Source organism: Aulonocara sp. 'chitande type north' Nkhata Bay, linkage group LG12 (assembly GCF_057382095.1).
Source record: "Aulonocara sp. 'chitande type north' Nkhata Bay isolate Kocher_YH1m ecotype deep benthic linkage group LG12, A_spYH_male_GT1.1, whole genome shotgun sequence".
NCBI classification, from domain to species: domain Eukaryota; kingdom Metazoa; phylum Chordata; class Actinopteri; order Cichliformes; family Cichlidae; genus Aulonocara; species Aulonocara sp. 'chitande type north' Nkhata Bay.
Genome location: NC_141355.1, coordinates 11,457,724 through 11,476,575, shown reverse-complemented (window position 1 = coordinate 11,476,575; position 18,852 = coordinate 11,457,724). Strand labels below are relative to the sequence as shown.

At 40.8% G+C, this 18,852-nt stretch overlaps 1 protein-coding gene across 1 annotated transcript in view; it reads left to right on the top strand.

Annotated features, from left to right (window-relative positions):
* LOC147316988 (multiple epidermal growth factor-like domains protein 9) overlaps positions 1-18,852 on the top strand; it is a 41,280-nt gene that overhangs the window by 6,574 nt on the left and 15,854 nt on the right. The window contains exon 2 of the mRNA XM_086313547.1: positions 855-1,074. Coding sequence (XP_086169673.1) covers positions 855-1,074 — 220 coding nt within the window. The remainder of the gene's footprint in view (positions 1-854; positions 1,075-18,852) is intronic.

Sequence of the window (18,852 nt, the reverse complement as noted above, 5' to 3'; positions counted from 1 at the left end):
TACACTCAGAGTTTGTTGAAGGTTCTTCGTGGGGTAGGGCTCAAGTCACTGGTGACCTATCTAGGGTCATGGAGAGGGTGTGGTGTAACTTTAGAGACCTCCAAATGCAAAAAGTTTCACTTTAAGTGTTATTTTTAATAAATTGCATGCTCAAACAAATGTTTTGTCTCACTCCCATTTCTCCTTGTTCCATGTTAAAGCTTGGTTCCAAGCTTGTTAGAACCTCGTTAAGATCCAACCGTACAAAATATGATATTTTTTTTGTTGTTGCCATTTTTCAAGCGCTTTAACCTTTTGATCGGGACTGTATAGATCTGCTAGCGGTTGTCACAGTTGTGGGACACATAACTGTGGTATCCAAGGAAATGGCAAAGACACTTGTTGCCGATGGGAGAGGTTTGCTGTCTAAGATATGGTTAACATTGTGAAAGGATGTATTTTAACCCAAACCGCAATGTTTTTTGTTTTTTTTACCTAATCCCAACAAAGTAGTTTGTTGCTAGACCTAAACAAACAGGGAGTGAAAAGGAGAAAGTGTTGAACAAGCAGGGTGAAACCAGGGTAAAAAAAAATAAAATTATAGATGAAAAGTTGAATGGTTTATGACTTTGAAGGAAACATATGCATTTTCATCTTTAAGGGTCACAACAAAAAGGTTTTAAAATCCCTGTTTTGCACATTACACAAGTCACTGCTTGTTGCATTTGAAATGTTTTGTTGTGAAATAATATTTGTGAAATAAATAATGTTCATCATTGTGTAGTGTGGTCAGTACTGACCTGCTTTCACTACTGTTGTCCTTCATGCGTTATTTACATTTTTTTTGTCTTTCCTGTTTTTTTGTCACACCCCAGCCACCACTCACTCAGAGATCCTTTGTAACTGCAGCAGTGACTTTGAGGGGATTTCACATCCCGACGACTGTGACAAGAGCACCGGTCAGTGTTCGTGTGTGAAGGGCTACACTGGTCTGCAGTGTGAGGACTGCGAGGAGGATTACTTCACAAATGGCACCAGTGGCTGCCAGCCCTGTTCCTGCGACTCATACGGTGCAGTGAACCACCTCTGTGACAGGTAAGGCTGCTTTTTCAGTTTCCCCGCGAGGGCAGCCTCTGGCAAAAAAGTCAGTTTGTTTTGTCAACACAACTGAAGAGAGACAACTCATTTCTGTGCTGTGTCTCACTAGTAAATCAGATAAGCTTTGTTTACATATTTACTGCTTTTCTGACTAACTGTGGTATAAAACGCACATGTCAACTGTATCTCTGTATAGAATGTAAGGGGGGCTGTATTTTAGCATTTTTTCAGCTTGTTTTGGTTCAGCCTTACTGCTTGCTCCAACAGTGACCAGCAGAAATAGATGTTTACATTGCCCAGAACCACATTGCTAGTATTTATCAGGTAAAGTTGGGTATTTTGTTAACTGGTGAAGGACAAAACAGAGAGAGTCGATTCTGAAGCTGTTTTGGTGTTAAACATGGTTTCTTGACTGTTGTGTGTATAAACAGGCAACAACTCTGGTGGATTTGGCATAAAAATGCAGAGCCAGATAAGCAAGTTAATTATTATTTTTTCCCTGTATACATAATCACAGCCTAGACTTTCAGGTAAGGGCAGAAGCGGCTGTTGATCAGAAGGTACAGTGGTTGGTTGACCTACTGTTAACCCACGGTCAGTGTCTGGATCTTCCAGCGTGTTTCAAAGTGAAGTTGCCCCTATGTGTCCATCAGAGTGCGAGTGTGTCCTTCTTGGATGAAGTGCTTATAAGACATAGAATGAAAGCATTGTATGAATGTGGATGGCAGGAAGATTGTAGTAGAAAGCTCTTTAAGCGCTCAGATTGTATGGACCAGTCCACTTGATCATTAGCCAATGGCATGACTTTGTATTTTGATAAGTAGGGTGAGCCTTTTTTCTTTTTCTTTGTATTGTCCTGGAAAATTGGGAAAGAAAGTTCTATAGGTGAGCAATAAAGCTGTACCCACCTTTTCAGGCATAGCATCCTGGATTTTATTTAGCTGCCTAAAAGAGACTTGCAGGTATTACAAGGCTGGAAAGTGTCAGGTGTCGCTGTGTGCAGGCAGGAGTAGTGGACCCAAAGTGCAGACTCACGGCAGGCAAAAGTGTATTTCAAAACTCAGCTTTTAATGCTGGATGGCAAAACGTAACAAAAGTCCAAATGAACTTACATAAGCAAGCAGGCAGCCAGACCACACAGCATATATGAGGGTAGATCACAACACTGACACAGAGAAACACAGGGCTTAAATACACAGAGGGAGCAATCAGGGAATGGGTAACAGGAGGGAAACACAGCTGGGGCAAATCAGGCCTAACGAGACAAGGGGAAGCGAAACCAGATATATTAACATAAGACATGGACCTTCAAAGTAAAACAGGAAACATAACACAGACTGAACTTAGAGACACAGACTCACAGGCAGGCACTACAACAGAGGGAACAGAGACGTGGGACCAGGGCAGACAGACACTGACTGGACATGGGGATATCACAGACAGGGGAGACAGCAACTAAGGATTACACAGAGACATAAACCATAAGAAAGAACTCTAACAAAGAAACCAAAGACTAGAAAAGATAAATAATATAATAAACTCAAACCTCTGGGTCAACGACCCAGGCATCCTAACACAAATGCTATTTATGGTCTCCTCACAACAATGATAAGTAAAATAAACTGGGCCAATATGGCATGTTTGTTAATACAGGGATACACATGTTAATGTGATCTCTGGTCTCCCACTCAGATACACAGGTCTCCGAGTGTCCAGCATTCAGACAGCTACCTGAGGACAGTCATGTGAGAGAAAATCTGCTCACACAGATATGTAGAGCCAAATACTGTCAATAAGGCCTCTGCAATGTTCTGAAGACAGTTAAACTTGTCAGGTAGTGATGTACAGCAGGTGAAAATGCAAGCTGCATGAACACGCACAGCTATGGATTCCAGCTGCTTCGATGTTGCATTAACTGGCATTAACTCAGCCAGTTAATGCGAGACAAATCCAGCTGCTCATTAAAGATTTCTGGTTTGATCAGAAAATAAAACATTGGTCCATACACCTGAAAGCCCCAAAAACGCAGTGTGAATTCTGTCTCGAGTCTACGGATGTATCCGTGTATTTCCGTGGTGCTGATGCTGCGCTGAGCGGACAGCTCCTGAAGCTTTTGAAGTGTCGGAATATGGAAAGCTAACAACATCCCTCTCACCAGTAGGCTAAGTTATTTTTAGCCAATTACAAGTTGAATCTGGTAGTTGGGGTTGTTGGTTAAGATACCGTCATTAAGAAGCGGCACAACTAATGTGTCTATGCGAGCTATTTTGCGATGTGCACCGCTGGCCTGGCCATTTATTTTTTAATGCGCCTTCTCAGATTAATTCACTGCGTGTCGTGCCCAGGGCTGGACTGGGACAAAAAATTGGCCCGGGCATTTTGACTACAGACCGGCCCACCAGGTATTAAAGCCATAAAGCCTTTGGATGAAAACAAACGCGATTGTGACAGTGATGTACAGTCTTGTTGGTATATGTATGATTTCTATTCATTTTACGTCAGATAAAAACTTTGGTTGTAAGCTTCAGATAATTATTTAATAACAGCCAGACATTTTAAATGAAAATAAGAAAGTATTTCTTTGTGCCCCCCTTTCCCTGTTAATGCCCTACCTGGCCCCCTGGCAACACTTTGCTAGACCCCTGCACAGTTACCAGCTGTCAGCTACTTGGTGTTATTTGTCTCTCAGAAACAGTTCATAACTTCCATTCAACTCATTCATGTCACCTAAAAGGTAAACCTGTTTCTCCATCACCTGTTCAGCTCTGATGATTCAGTAAGGACATCTCCGGGTTTCATCTTCATGTTTCCCTCTCACCAGATAACCAAACCGATATCATGACCAGCAGCTTTTACAGCTGTGGCTCCAGCAAACATCAGCTGATACTAGAAATTAATATTAAATAAATTCTAACAACAGCTGATCAAGCTTAAACGTGCTGCTGTTGTTTAGCGCAACATTCGGCGGTTTCCTCTTTCTGGCGCAAAGTGGGCGATAAACAAAGAAGAGAGAAAAGCCAATCAGCTGATCATTGATCAGTTTCATGATTGAAGTAGCAACAGGAGAGAGAGGGGAGAGAAGAGGCAGCTGTGCAGCGTAACGACAGAATAACTCCAGCTTTGTGTCTTTTTCCATTCTAGCTGAAGTACGGGACAAACTGTTCCTTTTCAGCTCAATACGAAACTCGTAATATTTTTCTCTGAATGCGGGACGAATGCGGGTTGGCGACTCTACTAACTAACCTTATGAATAAAATAAAGTTCGCTACAACAATGCTGATGAAAACTCTGTCATGCTAGCTAGTACGCAGTACGAGTTATTGTAACTGACTGTAAAAAGTCAGCACAACGAAAATAAACTACACCTAAACTTGATTTATATCTGACCCAGATAGACTGCAGGTCATAACTTCTTACCTGAAGTTCAGTTCACCTGACACTCGGACCGGTGCTGCCTTGGGTCTCTGCTCCTCCTGCCTCCCTTTTCCCTGTGGAAGCTCCGCCATAGCCACCACCAAACAACTGAGTTATTTTTACACACCGGCCAGTATCTGGCCAATCCACCACCTTTCATTTTTTATACCCTTACAAAAGAAAAAAAAATCATCGGCCCACCGAGCATGCCCGAGTATGCCCGATGGCCAGTCCAGCTATGGTCGTGCCATCAGTTAGCCCTTCTTAGGGTGCTTAGTCTAGACTGTTGTAGGCAAGCTGTCTTTTAATCTCTTAGTAGTTAAGTAAAATATTTTTTCTGGGTTCTTGGAGGTCATTCCAGAGCCTGTTTTGGATGTTGGCTTCCTTTTGTTCCATTCTCTGTCAAGATATTCCCACACTACTTCAATAATGGTAAATGGTCTGTATTTGTATAACGCTTTACTTGGTCCTAAGGACCCCAAAGCGCTTTACACTATACACAATCATCCACCTACCCAACTCATTTCTGTGCTGTGTCTCACTAGTAAATCAGATAAGCTTTGTTTACATATTTACTGCTTTTCTGACTAACTGTGGTATAAAACGCACATGTCAACTGTATCTCTGTATAGAATGTAAGGGGGGCTGTATTTTAGCATTTTTTCAGCTTGTTTTGGTTCAGCCTTACTGCTTGCTCCAACAGTGACCAGCAGAAATAGATGTTTACATTGCCCAGAACCACATTGCTAGTATTTATCAGGTAAAGTTGAGTATTTTGTTAACTGGTGAAGGACAAAACAGAGAGAGTCAATTCTGAAGCTGTTTTGGTGTTAAACATGGTTTCTTGACTGTTGTGTGTATAAACAGGCAACAACTCTGGTGGATTTGGCATAAAAATGCAGAGCCAGATAAGCAAGTTAATTATTATTTTTTCCCTGTATACATAATCACAGCCTAGACTTTCAGGTAAGGGCAGAAGTGGCTGTTGATCAGAAGGTACAGTGGTTGGTTGACCTACTGTTAACCCACGGTCAGTGTCTGGATCTTCCAGCGTGTTTCAAAGTGAAGTTGCCCCTATGTGTCCATCAGAGTGCAAGTGTGTCCTTCTTGGATGAAGTGCTTATAAGACATAGAATGAAAGCATTGTATGAATGTGGATGGCAGGAAGATTGTAGTAGAAAGCTCTTTAAGCGCTCAGATTGTATGGGCCAGTCCACTTGATCATTAGCCAATGGCATGACTTTGTATTTTGATAAGTAGGGTGAGCCTTTTTTTCTTTTTCGTTGTATTGTCCTGGAAAATTGGGAAATGGGTGCAGTGATCAGTTAAAACGTGCAAACATAAATGGAAATACAGTGTATAAGGTAAAGCGTGAAAGTCTAGACCAGGGGTAGGCAACCTTTCTGATGAGTGCCATCTAAAATTTCCTCAGAAGCCAGTGTGCCATATGATTGCATTAGCAATAAATTTAATAACGCTCTATATTAACAGTTACACACTATATAGAACCACTTTATAGAATTATATTTGTTTGCAGATGCTGGCAGCTATCAGCGAATAGTTATCAGCTATTTTGAAACAAAAAAAAAAAAGACACTTTTTATCCATAACAGCAAATGAACTGTACAACAGAAAATACAAATTGTCATGAACAGCTGTGTGCAGGCAGGAGTAGTGGACCCAAAGTGCAGACTCACGGTAGGCAAAAGTGTATTTCAAAACTCAGCTTTTAATGCTGGATGGCAAAACGTAACAAAAATCCAAATAAACTTACATAAGCAAGCAGGCAGCCAGACCACACAGCATATATGAGGGTAGATCACAACACTGACACAGAGAAACACAGGGCTTAAATACACAGAGGGAGCAATCAGGGAATGGGTAACAGGAGGGAAACACAGCTGGGGCAGCTCTTCTCTCCACACACACATTCACACACTGGTGATGACAGCTGCCCTGGGGCGCACTGACAGAGGCAAGGCTGCCGGACACTGGCACCACCGGGCCCTCTCACCACCACCAGTAGGCAACGGGTGAAATGTCTTGCCCAAGGACACAACGACCGAGACTGTCGGAGCCAGGGCTCAAACCGGCAACCTTCCGATTACAAGACGAATGCCCAACTCTTGAGCCATGATTGCCCCTACTAATGTTTCTAATGTTTAGATTTAGACTCTGGCGAGGCCAGTCGATGACTGATAGTGTTTCATTGTGTGTTTTTTCTATCCAGGTATCCCTTTACTGCATTGGTGGTGTGTGTGGGATCATTGTCATGATGAAAAATTAATCTGTTACTGTTCAGATTTTTCCTAGATTGTGTTCCATGGTGCATCAAAATCGAATGGGTTTTTCTCCCACTCCCAATGCTACAGCCTGAAATGCAGCCACAAGCCACGGCAGAGCCTCCGCATGTTTTTAAAATGGCTGCAAACACTCACTGCTGTACCTCTGTCCTACTTCAAAAATGTAAAATTTGGATTCATTATTCCAGAAGACCTGTTCCCACTGATGTTCAGTGTTCAAAGAAAAACCTGAGAACAACCTTCAGAAAGACTGGAGAACTATTGCTCAAAAAATGAATTCTGACACCATGGAAGCCAATTTGGGACTAATGCTAATAAATTTTAGGACATGATTACACCTGAAAATGACCTCAAGCTTTTGTTTGAATTCTGGAGGGAAAAAAAAGGTTTCACCCATTTTGAATAAGAGAAATATTACGACTGGTCAGTACTTAACAGTAAAATCAATAAAACGAAGACATCATTCGGGCTTTCCTTTAACACTGGCTCAGTCACTGGCTTAACTTGAATTTGAACATGTTTTGCATAAAGGGCTTAGCGACAGCACTGATTTGCACGTGAGTTAACGACAGAGTGACTGCATTTAACCACCAGTTTGTCGAACACAGGGTGACTGTAGCTCAGGAGGTAGACCAGGATATCTACTAATCAGAAGGTAATCAGAATTGTTGCTGGTTTGATCCCTGCCTGCATACCAAATATCCTTGGCCAAGATATTGCAAATTGCCCTCTGACACATCCATCAGACTGAATGTTGGACAGAAAAAAGTGCTTGTATGAACTGGTGTAAATGGGTGAATAAGACATGTTGTATGAAGCGTTTTGATTGCTGAGGTTGAGTAGAGAAGCACTATCTAAGATTCTAATTGTGTCACTGTGATCTAAACTCTGAAACAAATCCTCTTTATGAGGCTACTGAGATTTACTTTGAGCCTCCATGAACCCTTTCAGGTATTTTTATCATGTAGACCAGCTGTACACATTTTGTATAGAGTGGGTTATCAGGACAAAGGCTCTGATTTGTAATGTACCTGCAAATTGGCTACAGCATTTTAAAGGAGTCTTAACTTTAGCTCCAAAACTGCTGTGACACACCAAGCTTGAACAGACTGCCTGCTGTGAATTAGTGTTTGTTATCTCTAAAGATGGGGCCGAGATGTTCAAGGGATCAGCTGTGCTCAGACACGGTGTTCATTCGCAATCATTATTCTGCTCATTGATCCAGGTTGTCTTGCTGCAGGCCTCCTGGAAGATGTCAAAATGTTACCCACCCCGGTTACTTCTCAAATCCAGTCAAAGAACACATAACAGCTCTTGTACACAGCCTTTCTACAGTCACAAGAACAGACTGGGAAAAGAAGCTGCGTGTGTGGGTTAGGAATGCGGTAAAAATAGCGGCTGTACTTTCTGCCTCTAGCCATGAAAAGGAAAGCTGCTGTTTAGAAGCTTGAGTCAGTGTCCGCAGCGTGTGGAGGATTTGTTTTGTCATGCCCCGAGAAACATGTTACTCACCTGAACTAAATCCTACTGGGTGGAGTCCTGTGATGCAACTACAGGATGTGTTTTTCATGCTGATTGAGATTTTGCGTGCACAGCACTTTCAAATGATGGTAAAGGTGGAGGCAAGAAGGTTATTTTGGGGCTCTGGGCTTTCACACAGCGCCTGGCCTCTGATAACCATCCCGGCCTAGCCTAGCCTCATTCAGGAGCTTAGCATTGTAACTTATCCAGATTAACCAGCTTTCAGACCCCCTGGCCTGCTGCTTTAGGTTTCTTTCCCATTAAGTAATGAGCTGAAGTAAAGGCAGTCTGTGCTGTGGTCATGTTCACTGAAATCACAGTGATAACAGCAGAAATTATACCAAGATTTCAAAGAATTAGTTCAGGAATTACTGACCTGGTCAAGAAGCTGGGGAGGAGTAGTTACCTTTAGGCATGGAACATGATGAGTTTCACTCCTGACAGTCATCTCATCACACCTGTAAAGTTCCTCCTACTCTCTGTCATTAACGTTGCATATTCAACCAAAGCAAGAATATAAACTGGAACATTTTAGAGAATTTACTTAATTCTGTCAGAAGATTCACTAAGAGCCCTCTTTCACATAGTCTGACATAAAGACTGGAAATGGGCTGAAAACAGTTAAACATTTCACATCTTAAGACTGCGGATTATATGACTTTGTTTATATCAAACAAGTGTTTGATATTTTAAGTGTTGCTTAAAATATTGTTGGATGAATTTTCTTACACAAGTAGGACTGTCTGCTTGCTCTTCGGAGCTGAACAGAATGCACAGCCGCATTTCCACAAGAATTAAGCTCTTAGCCCCAGAACTGCTGAAGAAAAAAATAGTATTAGAACATTTTTCTGTGCTAATGAAGCTATTCAACTACAACTCTTAAATGGTTGTGCCTAAAAAAGTTAAAAATACAAATTTCCTGAAACTTTTGGACTGACAGTGGGTTAATTAAGGCCAGGCAGGAATAATTTGCAACTATGACAATGGCAGAAAGCTCACAAGCCAACTCTACTAGAGTGACAGAGCAAGTTACACCCTTAGGAATAAGAGAGTTTGGCTGTTTGGAAAAAAAAATTGGTCAGTATAACCAAACCAAAACCTTTACTGTACTTGTTGAGTTGGAATCTATTTCTTTTTAAATATGAAATGGGAAATGGTGAAACCTTGCTAAGGAAGATGTAAATTGTTAATGTTTCTTCTACATAACTTAACAATGAATAAAATGTATAGATTATGTAGATTATGTATGTCTGTTTCTCTACATAAAGATTTCAAAAACATGGCATGTGATTATGCATCAACATATTGTTCCTGTGTTGTTGGCATAATGTGATATTTAGAAGGTTGGAAACTAACAATGCTGCTTCCTAAAATGTCTGTGTACAGTTTTTAGCTAATAGCTTTTTTGGGAATTGCATTGTTGGTGCAAAACTGTCTGTCAAACTGTTATTTTTGGCATTTTTCATAGATTCAGCTTGTGAAGTGATAACATATTGTGTTTTTGTGACAAGTTGCTAGTAATTAAGTTCCCTTTAATTGGGTCTTTGCTCAGTTATTTTTCAAGTGCAGATACAGCACTGTTTCATCCCCTAGGTTAGCTGCCTTTTTTATGATTGAATGATTTATAGGTCAGTGTTGTGTCTTAACTAACACAAAATATTCCTCTGAAAATATACTGGACCCAAAAACATGTGGAAAAAAAAGAAACTGCAAACGACCTTGAAAGACCCACAGAAATCCTGTAGAACTATTGCTCTAGAGCACTTTTTAAAAGGTCTAGAAAGTTTGGCACGGTTGTCGAGAGCCTGATAGGCTTTAATGGCAGCATTTAGTTATAACACAGTTGTAGTTTCCTAAATCCAAGCGAGCAACTAAGTCTGAGCTTTGCTGTGTGAAGCAGCATTATGTAACTGCCGGACAGCCTGTAGCCCACAGCAAGTGCTCAACGCTGTGCTCTTCTGTGAGCCTCTGTTGGGGCATTTGCCGGGGTGGAAGTAGAAGATTTTTGTTGGTTGTGCTGTCATGCTGCATACACATGCTGAGTGTTTTTAAGAATGTCCCCTGCATTTCTGAGTCACTGTTTTTGTTTGCTGGTGCATTTATCTGTTTGGCTAGCCAAATATAGATGACACGACATCTCAGGCAGATGCTTAAAAGCGCCTATTTTCAGTTCTCTAAAACTTCAATTTAAATGCCAGAATTCCACATTTGTTCCTTAGAATTGAAAAGCAAGACCTTCTTTCTAGAATATCTACTTCATTTCGTTTTTCTGCACAGAGGCAGAAACCACTTTATGGAAGGTCAGTTTTTTCTTGTATAGCCTCTAAGAGAAAATAAAGCATGCCCAAGCCCTGCTCAATGAATATCTGCCACTATCCTCAAACTCAGAGTCACATGTGATCAAACTAATGAATTTATAAATTGACAGCAGTAGCTTATGTCAGGAAGAGGAAGTCGGGTTGGATAAAAAGAGGCCAAAGTGCCTTCCAGTACTTTGCATTTGGACTGTTCTTTACCCTGAGATGACATTAGTTGTTCTCAGTGTGAAATGATCATCTGTGTTCTTTAACTAAGTTGCAGTGGGCACACAAAATGGGGAAACGGAAATCTTTCAGCACAAGCAAACTTTTTAGTGCCTTGGGTTGTAGATTAACTCACCATTTAACAGAACTGCTGATAATGATGTGACCTCTGCTCACAGGAGGAGTGTTAAGTGTGGTGAATGCTCAATATAAAGACATTAAGCCACAGTTTGGGAAAATAAAAGATGACAAATGAATGAAAACTATATAACAAAACTAAGGGCTGGGTAAGATTGTAAAAACAAACAAACAAACAAAGCAAAAAAAAAAAAAACAACAACGAAAAAACCCCCAAACTTTGCCTCACTGGAGAACAAAACTATGGAAAGTAGTTTCTGTTACACGTGAATTGTACTTCTACATCAAATCTATGCCGTAAATTATGTCACGAGTTACGCCACTGGACGTGCACCTCCCTAGAAATGCAATTCCACGCCAGGAGGAATGCCAGCCAGTTGAATGGCATTGAAGGTTCTGGTGTAGGGAGTAAAGGAGTTTCTGGTTACTATGTAAGTTAGAAGGTGGATTTCCTGCAGAAGTCTAAACCTTTAGAAATGCCATTTAAAGATTTGCATAATCACACAGATGGTTACTCCAATGAGACTCAGTCACAGCCTCAGTACCACATGGACGCTCCTGTCAGGCATCATAGCATAGCAGCTAAAATGAATAGGAACATGGCTCAATACATGAGTGGGTCACAGAAAGGAATAGGCAGGAATACAAGAGGAGCAAAACACCAGCTACTGGTAGACAGAGCAGTCGTCCCACGACTGCAAGAGCAGACTGACCAGTCTGTACTGCTTGGATTGATTACAAGAATGCTTATGACTAGATGCCCCTCACCTGGATCCTGGAATGCCTAGAATTGTACAAGATCAACAGGACCCTTAGAACCTTTATCAGGCACTTAGCAGGGATGTGGCATACCACACTAGAGGCCAATTTCAAGCCCATAGCACAAGTCACCATTAATTGCGGGATCTATCAAGGAGATGCTCTGTCCCCACTGCCCCCCAGGCCTATGCCTGAACCCCCTCAGTGAGATCATCGACAAAACTGGCTACGGATACCAACTACGGAACGGAGCAATTGTCAGACACCTCCTGTACATGGATGACATCAAGTTGTATGCCAAGAGTGAACAAGACATCCGTTCACTGATCCACACCACCAGGATATACAGCTATGACATTGGAATGTCATTTGGATTGGAGAAGTGTAGTCAGATGGCAACAAAGAGAGGGAAGGTAGTCAGAACTGAGGGGATCGAACTACCAGAAAGTAACATTGTAGACCTCAAGGACAGCTACAAATACCTGTTTGATTGGGTAACCAATCAAAGTTTTCTTATTAAAGACAGGATAGCTTGATAGGCAGAGGAGCTAAAATGACAGGAACCTGTTGTCCTGCACTAAGACTAGGGATGGGTACCGATATCCAGCGCCATTATGGCACCGGTTCTGACATAAACGGTGGTAACCAGACCGAAAAGCAGCGCACATTTCGGTGCTTTATTTCGGTGCTTTTCTTTCCCCTGAGATGTCATACACTTTGGATTCTAGCCAATCATTTTAACTTTCCAAGAATAGTAAGCGGGCCCAGGCACGTACGTTCTTTTAGAGCAGAGCTACAGATTAAAAATGCCCAAGGCGAAGCGGTCAAAAGTCTGGCTGTACTTCACAGCAAAAGATGCAAACTCAGCAGCCTGCAACAAGTGCTTTAAGGTGATACTGCGCAAAGTAGGTAACACCTCGAATCTGATGAAACACCTGGCGACGCATAGCGTTTTTTTAAAAGCCGAGAAATGCACCGTATTTGATAGCTTGCTGCAAGATCTCACACCGAGCACATCTACTGCGGGTGTGATGCCTGTTATCGGACCCGGAGTTAGCAACATCCCCCATTAACCCGAAGAGGAGAGTCCTGGCCCTAGCCCTGCCAGTGTAGCACCAGTTCCAACCAAAGGAGGTATATTGTATCAACAGAAAAAGCTAATGATTAACATTCTGTAGAAAAAAGAGACTGCTAAAAATAAAAACATAAGAGGTTTTTGGACAAAGTTTGTTCTCCATTCTTTAAGCACCGGTTCGAGCACCGTTTAAGCACCGGCACCATTTCAAAAGTACCGGTTTGGCACCGGTATCGGATAAAACCTAAACAATACCCATCCCTAACTAAGACCCACTACAAGATGGGATTATTCTATAGTAACATAGGTGGTTGCCTTCAGTAGTTTAGTAGAATAGTGCTTACTTAAGAAAGTATTTCCTTATTTTTATTTTTACTGGAAATCTACAGCTGTGAAGAAGTAATGAGGATGATGTGGATCTTGTTTCAGGGAAGTGTTCTGCTTTTTAAACCTTTGTGACGTTCATGTGAATTGATTTATCACTTCCCTAAATACCATTGCACACTGAATACTCCACCCTCCTGCTCTCTGCTCTCTTATGGCAGTGGCAGTTATTTTGACCCATGAATAAACCAAACCTAAATATGGAGCAGAATAGGTCCTCTTTAGTGTTAATAGGACCATGTTAATTTCAGTTTGAGCCTGACTGATCAGTTAAACAATATTTTCAGCTGATATTATTACCTTATCAGTTATTAGCTAGGTAGTCTAGCAAATACAAATGTGTTTCACAGGTATTTCGGTATGCATTTCACTATTCACCAATAGTGAAATTTTGGACTTATACTAGTTTAAATAATAACTGTTTAGCTAGATTTCCTTCCCCTTTTGAACACAAAGAAATAAAGGAAATAACTGTTTTAAGCACTGTACGGTACTGGATAGCAGTCTGTGCTTTGCTGTGTGAGAATGAGGAACTTGTCAAACCTGTTTATGTTAATATTAACTAAATAACTCACCAGCAGCTGTTGTATGCGGACATATAAATATGTGATCATTACTGACCCTGTCCTAGGACACTAAGCTTCTCTATTACCCACTCTAATAGAATTCTCTCAGGGCTGGCGACTGTTTAAAGCCGAGTGACATTTGTAACTCTGTCCTTGCTCAGTCTTCTTAACAACCTTAATGAGATTCCCCTCTTTTGCTCTCTCATGATCTTGCATTCTGTCTGTCTGCAAATCATGTGATGTAAAGTGGACACACACTGTTACCCAGTTTGTTGGGTTAGGTCAGGCCAGTCTTTGACAAAAGAGCTTTAATATCATCTTGCATCTGTCAGAACACAAGAGTCAGTAGTGTATGTGGGTCAGATCCTGTGGGCAATGTCTATAAGGATTTTTTTTTTTTTTTTTTTTTACCATTACTGTGTCAAAAAGCACCACAGTCTGTAATGAAATATTGATTTTGGCTACAGATGTTTCTGTGTCTATGTCAGGTCACTGGAGGCATTTTTGCTGTTCATCTAGCATTACTCTGCACCGATTGTGATATTTCAGTGGCGAACAGTATTATTAGAAATGACGCAGAAAATGCAAAAGTCTTTTTCCGGACTACATTTATTCAGTGTTTTATATCAGGTAGCTTAAAGGCTTAAAGGTAATGCACATTGAAAGTTTTGGTTAAAATGTCTTTAAAGAATCCTTTAGCTAATTTAATTAGGTACACAAATAATGTTTTCCTATAATGGTATTACCATTTGAGAGATGAATTTCATTGCAACCATAGTATTCTTCACATATTGCAGTTTTAAGCTGGCTCAGTCCAATGGGTATTCAATTTTCTTTACACATTTTTAGATTTAAACTTAGCAAAAGTGACTGTAGCTAGTAAATTAAAAATGGTGGCCTTTGAGGCAGCTGCTTTTTCTGTGTTTGAGAGCATGCCTAACTTTACATGGTGACCTTGATAAGTAGCAGGGGAAAAGCCTAGGTTGTCAGCATGAAATTTGAGAGAGTTCAGCAGCAGGCTTTACTGGAGGAGAGAAGAACTCCCTTTGCACTTTGCTGACCTGTTGAATGCACAAAAAGGTGTATAAAATATTTAAGGAAAACCCTGAAAAGCAGAATATTGCGTCTGTAAAGTCAGTAGTTAGGCACAGGATAGTTTCTGAGTGTAATCCCCCCTCATAAGGGCAGCTGCTAGTCCCTGCTACCCGGCAGCTCTACTGCAGGTTGTTTGAGTGCCAATAAGAAAACACATGCAACAGCAGGTTTGCGTGCCTGTGTTGACCTGTCTGTTAGCTAGACAGAAAGCTTAGGAGTGCTGACTTCCAATCGAGACCTCAGGGCACTGCAGAAGATGACTGGGGTGAGAAACCATTAGAGATTCCCAAAAAAGGAACCCTGCAATCATTAAAGCTGTTCTGCTCCCCCTGTGTAGATCCTGCTGATTCAATGATCTTAGCACAGACTAAACTAAATACTGAGTGAGTTTGGGCTTGTAAGGAGAGGAGCTGCTATACAGGCAAGTGATGGGGTGCCCCAAATTTACAAGACAAAACAAGAGCCTGTTAGTGATCTTTGTTTTGTGGTTTTAGTACCTCAGGCATTCCTGCTTCCTCCAAGCGTTTAAAGACATGGTCATCTTAAGTTAATTGGAGAATGTAAATTGGCTTTGGTTTGAGGTAGATAGAGTGCTAAAATTGAATTAAGTGCTAAATAAACGATGGTTAAATATGACTTGTAGTCTAGATGACTTTGCCAAGTGCTAGAAAAATGTGAGCATGTTACATTAAAAAAAGAGAACCTTTTCTTCCCCCTTGTTTTTGTTTTGTTTTCATGATCGTGGGAAGTGAACGTAAAACCAGACGCGCTAAGCCCTGCTATAACATGGAATATTTGGACACGTTCATACAGATGAAAGGCTAAGACGGCAAAGGGAGATCTGGCTCTGCTTTTGGTTAACACACCCTTTGAGCATTTCACTGCTCAACCAGAAAAGCAACTAAACCTGCTTAGTGTACTTCCTTGTTTATTTTTACTGAACCTTGTGGCTAACTGAACTGTCAACGTCCCCGTTACAGAGAGGACATTTGGCCTGATCCAACACAGGAGCAGCCAATGGGGCAGCGCTGGCGTGGCAGCAGCAGCAGAATGGGGTTAAGCTTTGTCGCTTATGTTATACTGACCTACTTAACACACAGATCTGACGCAGAGCAGCTTGGCCAGCACGGGGCCATGAAACTACATCAAAACAATAACAAACCCCCTCCTTCTGGCCACAGAAGACAAAGAGAGGGTCTTCATAATCTCACAAGCAGGACCACTGAGACGCAACGTAAACATTTAAAGCCTAGTTCAAACCTATGAGTTCCTATAGATTAGATGAAGCTACAGTAGACAAACAGACGGGCTGCATCGCTGTGCAATACCACGTCAATGTAAAGTCATTAGTAAAGCTGCATTAAGATAAGATAACTCTTCAGAATAACCACTTCAGAAAGATTGTGATCAAAATATAGACCACAGTGTAGAATTCTGTGTTAACTGTAACCAAAATGTTGACACTTGTTTTATCCTGTTATCCTAACACATTTTCACCATTAATCACCAGACGATTGTTATATGAATTAGAAAGCTCTTGCTAGGAATCATTGGAAACATAGTTGCAACAGTAGGAGTATAGAATGAGCCACAGTAATACAGATCAGATCAAATCTGCTGTCCTCTGTATGTTACACCATGCAAAGTGTTTGAGGTTAAATCAGAATTTATGTGACAGTTCTGACAGTGTAAGGGGCATTGCATAATGGTGGCCTTTATCAGTCAAAAGAGGGAAATACAAGAATAAACTTTGCAAGAAGAAGCTTTCTGATTATAAATCAGTCACTGGTGACATATTTATTTGCCTCTGACAGGATCCAGGATGTTTAACATCAGTCAGGCCAGGACTACCATATTAACTGAGAAGTCCCAGCACTAAAGCAAGGAGGAGGAAGTGTGTTGAAATGAGCTGAATATGTGAAGGTAGCAGGGATATGACATTTATGAACAGCAGCACTGAGAGTCTGCCAAAACACTGGCTGATGGCAAGACTCCCAGTTTGTAGCAGAGGATTATTTTGGTGTGATCATGATCCAAAAGTAATGATTTGAATCCAGCAGAACTCTTTTGGGCAGAGCATTTCCTATATACTAAAATGTGGGCACAATCAAAGTTTTTAGCACCCAAGAGAACCCTCCAGGAATGTATTTAAATTTAATTATTTCTTTTAAATGGGCAGAAATAACAGCAGAACGAATCAACCTCTGGTAGAGCCCATCTAGGGGGAAGGCTGGGTTTTATTTTATCCACATGTTTTATAAACCGATTTTCAGGGACTATAGGCTATTACCTTTCAATTGAAGTATTATATTTTGGCATTACAGTTTGTCTGTTGAAAGCTTTATTTAAATTTCCAGCCAAGTTAAAACTCTTTATAAAGGCCTGGAGGTTTTCAGACCTGTTGTAGTTATTCCACAAAAGATCCCCAAAGGAAAAACGCCGAATTAGAGGTATTTTAAAAGGAGAGACAAAGCAACACAGGGCCTGTTGGATTTGCAGGCTGCACCTAAGACAGCACAGCTCTTAGTAAATGAGTCTTTATTTAGAGCTCCACACAGAGGAAGGATCACTAGAAACTGATGACAGATTGCATTGCATTGCCACAGGTCAGTGTGTGACTGACTGCCAGGCAGCTGGAGCAGAAACATGTCGGTGCTTTAAAGGAAAAATGCATCATGTTAGTTTAGCTGATTTTCCAGCTGATGTCCCTTGTAGTATTTATTACTGTACAGATGGCTATTTATTATAGCATACTTAAAAAATGTTTTAGTGTTCATTTCAGGCAGCTGCATGCTGTATAGTGTTTTTTGTTTGACATCTTTCTTTTATTTTTTCCTCTTAGAGAAATACACATGTATAATTAGCCAAAGGTGAAAGGTTGTATTTTATACAAGGAAAAGTAAGGAATCAAAGCCAGTGGACCATCTGGCCTTACTGGGATGCTGCACATTTGATCAAAAGTCAGCTTTCAAGTACACTCAACCGCAGATCCTGATGCAGAGTGAATGTTAGAGTTGAATGATAGAACATTACAAGTTGTTTTCTTCTCAATAAAATATGGAAGTTTCAGCACATTTAAAAACAAAACTCTAGCTCCTACCCCCCTAACTTTACAAGCAGTTTTCATATTACCTGCTTCTCACAAACAGAAGGTGTAAACACGGGGTATTCTTAAGATGACCATATTAGGCGTATCCTCGCTCTCTGACCACATGCTGATTTTGCCAAAGTAGAATCTCGATTACAAACACACTCATCAGGAAAGTTGCAAGCTAAAAGTTTGACCAAACTAACAGATAAAGACAGACAAATAATATTGCCCCAATAATTTGTGTTTTAGTTTAGTTAGTTTTCCAGGTTCACAAAATTCATGTTGAATCAGTTTTCAAAAGTCTAGTTTCTATAAGCCCCACACACTCGTTTATAATCACTTAAAGAAAAAAAAAAAAAGAACTTTTTTTTGTTTAGAATGGCAATGAACGTAATCTAATCTAACACAAATAATTTGGCTATTGTAAAAACAAATCCCTTTACATTTTCTGTCATTTTTTGATGAGCAAAGTATCTTTCTGTTTAGTAATAAATGGCAATTTTAAATAAATCTGTTTTTTTGTATCGTGTTTTTATTTTTTCCTTTGGCAGCTGGACATTATATCTTTCACTTGCTTGTATTAGGGTCATGATGTATCACGCTGATACTTTTTGTTAGTGCCTGATGTTTGTGTGTGTGTTGTAGCCAGAGGATCGAGGACTGTTGATCTCCCAGCCTCGTCTTCAACAGTGCCCACGCCTCACTAAGCATCGCTATGGGCCTCTTCATTTGCATTAAGTGCAGTTGTTTTAACAAAGCCTTGTTTGTATGAAGACCCACGCACACATTCATGGAAAGTGCTTCGAGTCACTTGTGATTTGCTTCAATTGTTTTGAAGTCATTGTCCCAAGATTACAATTTTGAGTCCATTGTCTGGGTTTAAGAGCTGATCGGGCTCGATTTAGCA